The sequence below is a fragment of the Nicotiana attenuata genome, chromosome 8, assembly GCF_001879085.1.
Source record: "Nicotiana attenuata strain UT chromosome 8, NIATTr2, whole genome shotgun sequence".
In the NCBI taxonomy this organism is placed as follows: domain Eukaryota; kingdom Viridiplantae; phylum Streptophyta; class Magnoliopsida; order Solanales; family Solanaceae; genus Nicotiana; species Nicotiana attenuata.
The window spans coordinates 24,511,341-24,515,830 of NC_031996.1; the positions used below are offsets into that span (position 1 = coordinate 24,511,341).

At 36.0% G+C, this 4,490-nt stretch overlaps 1 protein-coding gene across 2 annotated transcripts in view; it reads right to left on the reverse strand.

Annotated features, from left to right (window-relative positions):
* The window catches only part of LOC109231075 (heterogeneous nuclear ribonucleoprotein A/B), a 7,251-nt gene extending 5,203 nt beyond the window's left edge, over positions 1-2,048 (reverse strand). The window contains exons 1-3 of one of the 2 annotated variants that reach the window (XM_019396621.1): positions 1,903-2,048; positions 1,599-1,747; positions 1,423-1,512 (exon numbers count right to left, since the gene is read on the reverse strand). In XM_019396621.1, coding sequence (XP_019252166.1) covers positions 1,423-1,512; positions 1,599-1,619 — 111 coding nt within the window. In that variant the 5' untranslated portion in view covers positions 1,620-1,747; positions 1,903-2,048. Of the gene's footprint in view, positions 1-1,422; positions 1,513-1,598; positions 1,748-1,887 lie in introns of both variants that reach the window. The other variant, XM_019396622.1, reaches the window with a different exon arrangement.

Here is a 4,490-nt window from a genome sequence, read left to right on the forward strand (position 1 = left end):
CCCCCCTCAAAAAAAGAAAACAAGTGTTGGAATTTAAGGTTCTCAGTCTATATACAAAAAGGGCAGCCCGGTGCACTAGCTCCCGCTATGCGTGGTGTCCGGGGAAGGGCCGGACCACAAGGGTCTAGTGCATGCAGCCTTACTCTGCACGAGGCTGTTTCCACGGCTTGAACCCGTGACCTCCTGGTCACATGGCATCAACTTTACCAGTTATACAAGGCTCCCCTTAAGTCTGGATATACACTGCTCTTTATTTCAAGCTTATACTTGTTAAAAAAACAATCATCATACTATCACAGTGATACGAAAACACACCAGAAATCAAGGACACAAACATATGACCAAACTTGATATAAGTTAAGGCAGTTAACCTATTATCATAAACAAATAGTACTGTGGAATCAGTTAGCTTAAGGAACGAAAGATGGACAATAAAGAATACTCCCTCTGTTCCAGTTTATGTGAAACTATTTCCTTTTTGATCCGTTCCAAAAAGAATGACTCCTTTCTAAACTTTTTTAATAATTTAGCTTAAACTTACAATTCTACCCTTAATGAGAAGCTTTTATCGTTTAGGACCACAAATTCTAGAAGTCTTCATTCTTTCTTAAACTACGTGCCCAGTCAAACAGGTTTACATAAATTGAAACGGACGGAGTAGTATGTTGGAGACGAACACAATCATGCAAAGTAGGACCATGCAAATAGTGGCTTCTAGTTCTATCTTACATAATTGTTATTTGGTCCTTGGCCCTTCAAAAATCCAATGCAATCTACTAGACGAGATTTTCTTTTTAGACCCGGTTTTCATGTGCCCATCGGTATAGAGCCCGTTTGGATTGGCTTATTTTAAGTGTTTTTAAGCCAAAATAGCTTTTAAGTCATTTTGTAGTTTTTGGATAAAGTACAAAAATGCTTTTAAGCACTCATTTTTAAGCTAAAATGACAAAAATAAGCCAAAATCTAGAACTCCTAACTTATGGCTTTTGGCTTAAAAGTCACTTACAACAAGCCCATGCAAACGAGCTCATAGTCTACAAGGGATTAGCCCGTTTAAGACATATTCTTGGTTGAATTCCAAAGGTGACAACTTTTAAGTGGGATAGTGCTGCTATATTTTCCAAGTGGTGGAAACAACAACCTTTTCCTGACAACAAGGTAGGATAAAGAGTTTGGGGGCAATCCGAATGAAATTCCTTATGTTTTTTGTCTCACCATACAATAACTCTAACTGTTCCAAAAAGAGCTATATGCACTAAAAGTTTGTAAGCTTTCCAGCAGATAATAAATGTTTCGTAAGGCACAAAATTCACAAAAAAATAAAAATCATTTTCAACACCGTAAACAAGATTGCACCAGTTGGTCTATATGTAGCTGAAATAATAGATATCATAAAAGTCAAGGTAGCTGCGTGGGGCTGACCTTCATGACAATACAGTCCTCCAAATCCCCAAATTTGATCATATATTCCCTTAGACCTTCTGTATCTACGTCCCATGGGATACCTAAAACCTAAAATTAACAAATAATTACATAAATTAAGATGTAATAAAGGCTCAAATGTGCAATGAAAAATCAAGGAAGAAGCCAAAACTTACCACGAGCTTCCTCTCCGACATGGTAACGAAGGCTGATTTGAGAAATCGATTAGCGGAGAGGTGAAATCGTTGGATGTACACTCAAATGGCTCACGCGATCTCACCACACCTCTCTCTAGAAACGAATCGCTCACACTCGACGATTCTTCCTGCAGGTAACAGACACACAACACCTCTTTCTCACACACAAATATCATCGTCATCATCATATTTCATAACAAACTCACCGGTTTTTCTATGTCTTCAGATACCAAAGAAATTGAAATTACACAAGTACTCAAAAAATTACCTACGCTCAACTGACCTTAGTGATTCCGATTTACAAAATCCTAACTCGCTCTCTCACTCCGCTCGGCTCGCTCTTTCTCGCGCCGCTCAGCTCAGCTCCTTCAAACCCCAAGACACCGCTCCTATCCGCACCGTGCTTTCTAATCTCTTCAAGCTCACGCCCCTGAAAATATATACCCTATATTACAAATTTACAGTTTTAACCCCTGTCGAATTGCATAAACAAGAAAATGTCAACAATGAGCCTTTATGTTTGGGATAGGTTTAAAATGATCCCGTAATAAATTTTGATCTTTTAAGTTTGTTAAAATAAGCACTCTTTTTTTACATCTGTTATAAATAGAATTCTATTTATGGTGAATGTCTATATTTAGAGAGATTTTAGGGTTTATTACTTGGTGACTAAGTCATCATCTCCCTATAAATAGAGGGTTCTATTCCATTGTAATTCATCCCAAAAATTCAATAAGAATTCCCTCTCTCTCTTTCTCTGCAATATTGCTCTTGTTCTTTTATTATTTTATAACACGTTATCAGCACGAGACTCTACCATCTCAAGAAGCTCTTTGAGAAGATTAATGTAATTTTTCTCCTCTTTTTAATTATGACTGACATTATGAAAAGAAAGTTCGTTGCCCTTGAAATTTCGGGCAAGAACTATATGACATGGGTGTTGGATGCTGAAATCCATTTAGATGCAATGGGTCTTGGAGACGCCATTAAAGACAAAACTAAAGCATCCACCCAAGACTGTGCTAAGGCCTTGATTTTCTTGCGTCATCACCTTGATGAAGGGTTGAAAATTGAATATCTCACAGTCAAAGATCCACTTATTTTGTGGAATGCTTTAAAAGAAAGATATGACAACTTAAAGTTGGTCACTCTTCCACAAGCACGATATGATTGGGCTCATCTGAGGCTCCAAGACTTTAAGTCTGTTTCTGAATATAATTCTGCGATGTTCAGAATTACTTCTAAATTGAAACTCTGTGGAGATACTATCAGTGATTATGATATGCTTGAAAAAACGTTTACAACGTTTCATGCCTCCAATATGGTTCTGCAACAGTAGTACAGAGAGAAAGGTTTCAAGAAGTACTCTGAGCTGATTTCTCTTCTTCTTGTGGCTGAGCGAAACAATGACTTGCTCATGAAAAATCACGAAAATTGACCCACTGGGTCTACACCATTGCCTGAAGTGGATGAGGTGTATTCCCATTATGCTAAGCGTGGAAAAGGCCGTGACTCTATTCGTAGTCGTGATCGTGATCATGGTCGTAACTGTGGTCGTGGCCGTAGACAAGGAAGAAATTTTTCTGGTGTTAATCATCCCCCAAAGAGAAATAACCACCAAAAGTGGAAAGGGAAAGATGAGAAGCCAAAAGCAAATGGTTCAGAAACTGAATGCTATCATTGCGGTGGAAAAGGGCATTGGGCAAATATTTGTCGTGTACCAAGACATTTGGTTGAGCTTCATCAAGCATCTCTAAAGAATAAAGGCCCTGAAGCCAATTTTGTCTCTGACAATGATTTTGACATCACCCACTTGGATGTGGCAGACTTCTTTGAGCGCCCTGATGGAAAAATAGACCACTTGATCGGTGATGGATCCGTGGTTAAAGATGATTGAGTAGTTTGATTTTTATTTTTACATATTCGTAGTAGCTAATAAACATCATGTAATCACAGTTCTTTACATGAGTAGTACTCATTAGTATCAATTAGTATTACTTTATGAATTAGTGTTAGTTCATTCGATTAAATATAATTCTAGTATTTGTTTTAAACAATGTTTCAGTTTGCTTAATATTCAAGGATAATATATTCTTTATTAAAATAATGCTGTGGTGTGAAAAGAATAAATAAATTACTGGTTTTAAAATAACTAAATATGAACGGCTTTCATGCTTTGGTTTGTTGAAATTGACAACCAAATCATCTTAGTTAATTTTTAGATGTGTTGTAAACCACATCTCTTATTTTCATTTTTTTCTTAATCAACCAAAAGGTGATGATAATTAGGGCAAATTTCAAGAGAATCTGGCGTATAATCAAAAATTATTTTATACCACAAATCAATTAAGATAAGTCAGGAGATACCATTATAATATTGTATTTAATAATTGTGAATCTCGTCTCCGCTGCTGCCAATATAACATTGTATGCGTCTAATACTCAATGTTTACTCAAATGTCTCTTTTTCTTTATCTCTAAAAATACTAATGTTTATTCGTATATTTCTTTTTGTATGTCAACCCATGGGAAGCAAATATGGATATTCCACAAAGCAAACTTGGATCAAAATTCAATTGTAAAAATATTTGCTTAGTTGATTCATGTACGATACATACAATATTCAAAGAGACTGCAATTGAAGCTATAATTTAAAACTTGAAAATACAACTAACTTCAAACACCATTAGCAGAATTTATGAGATAGGAATCCGAACAACAAAATAATTTGAGATCAACGAGCGACGACTAATCATTACTGACTCTAAACTAACTAATAGCTAACTAAAGATAAATAAAACACATGATCAAACAAAGAAGAAAACAAATCAGAAATTTTAGACCTAAGCAAACTACAATGAAACAGAAAGT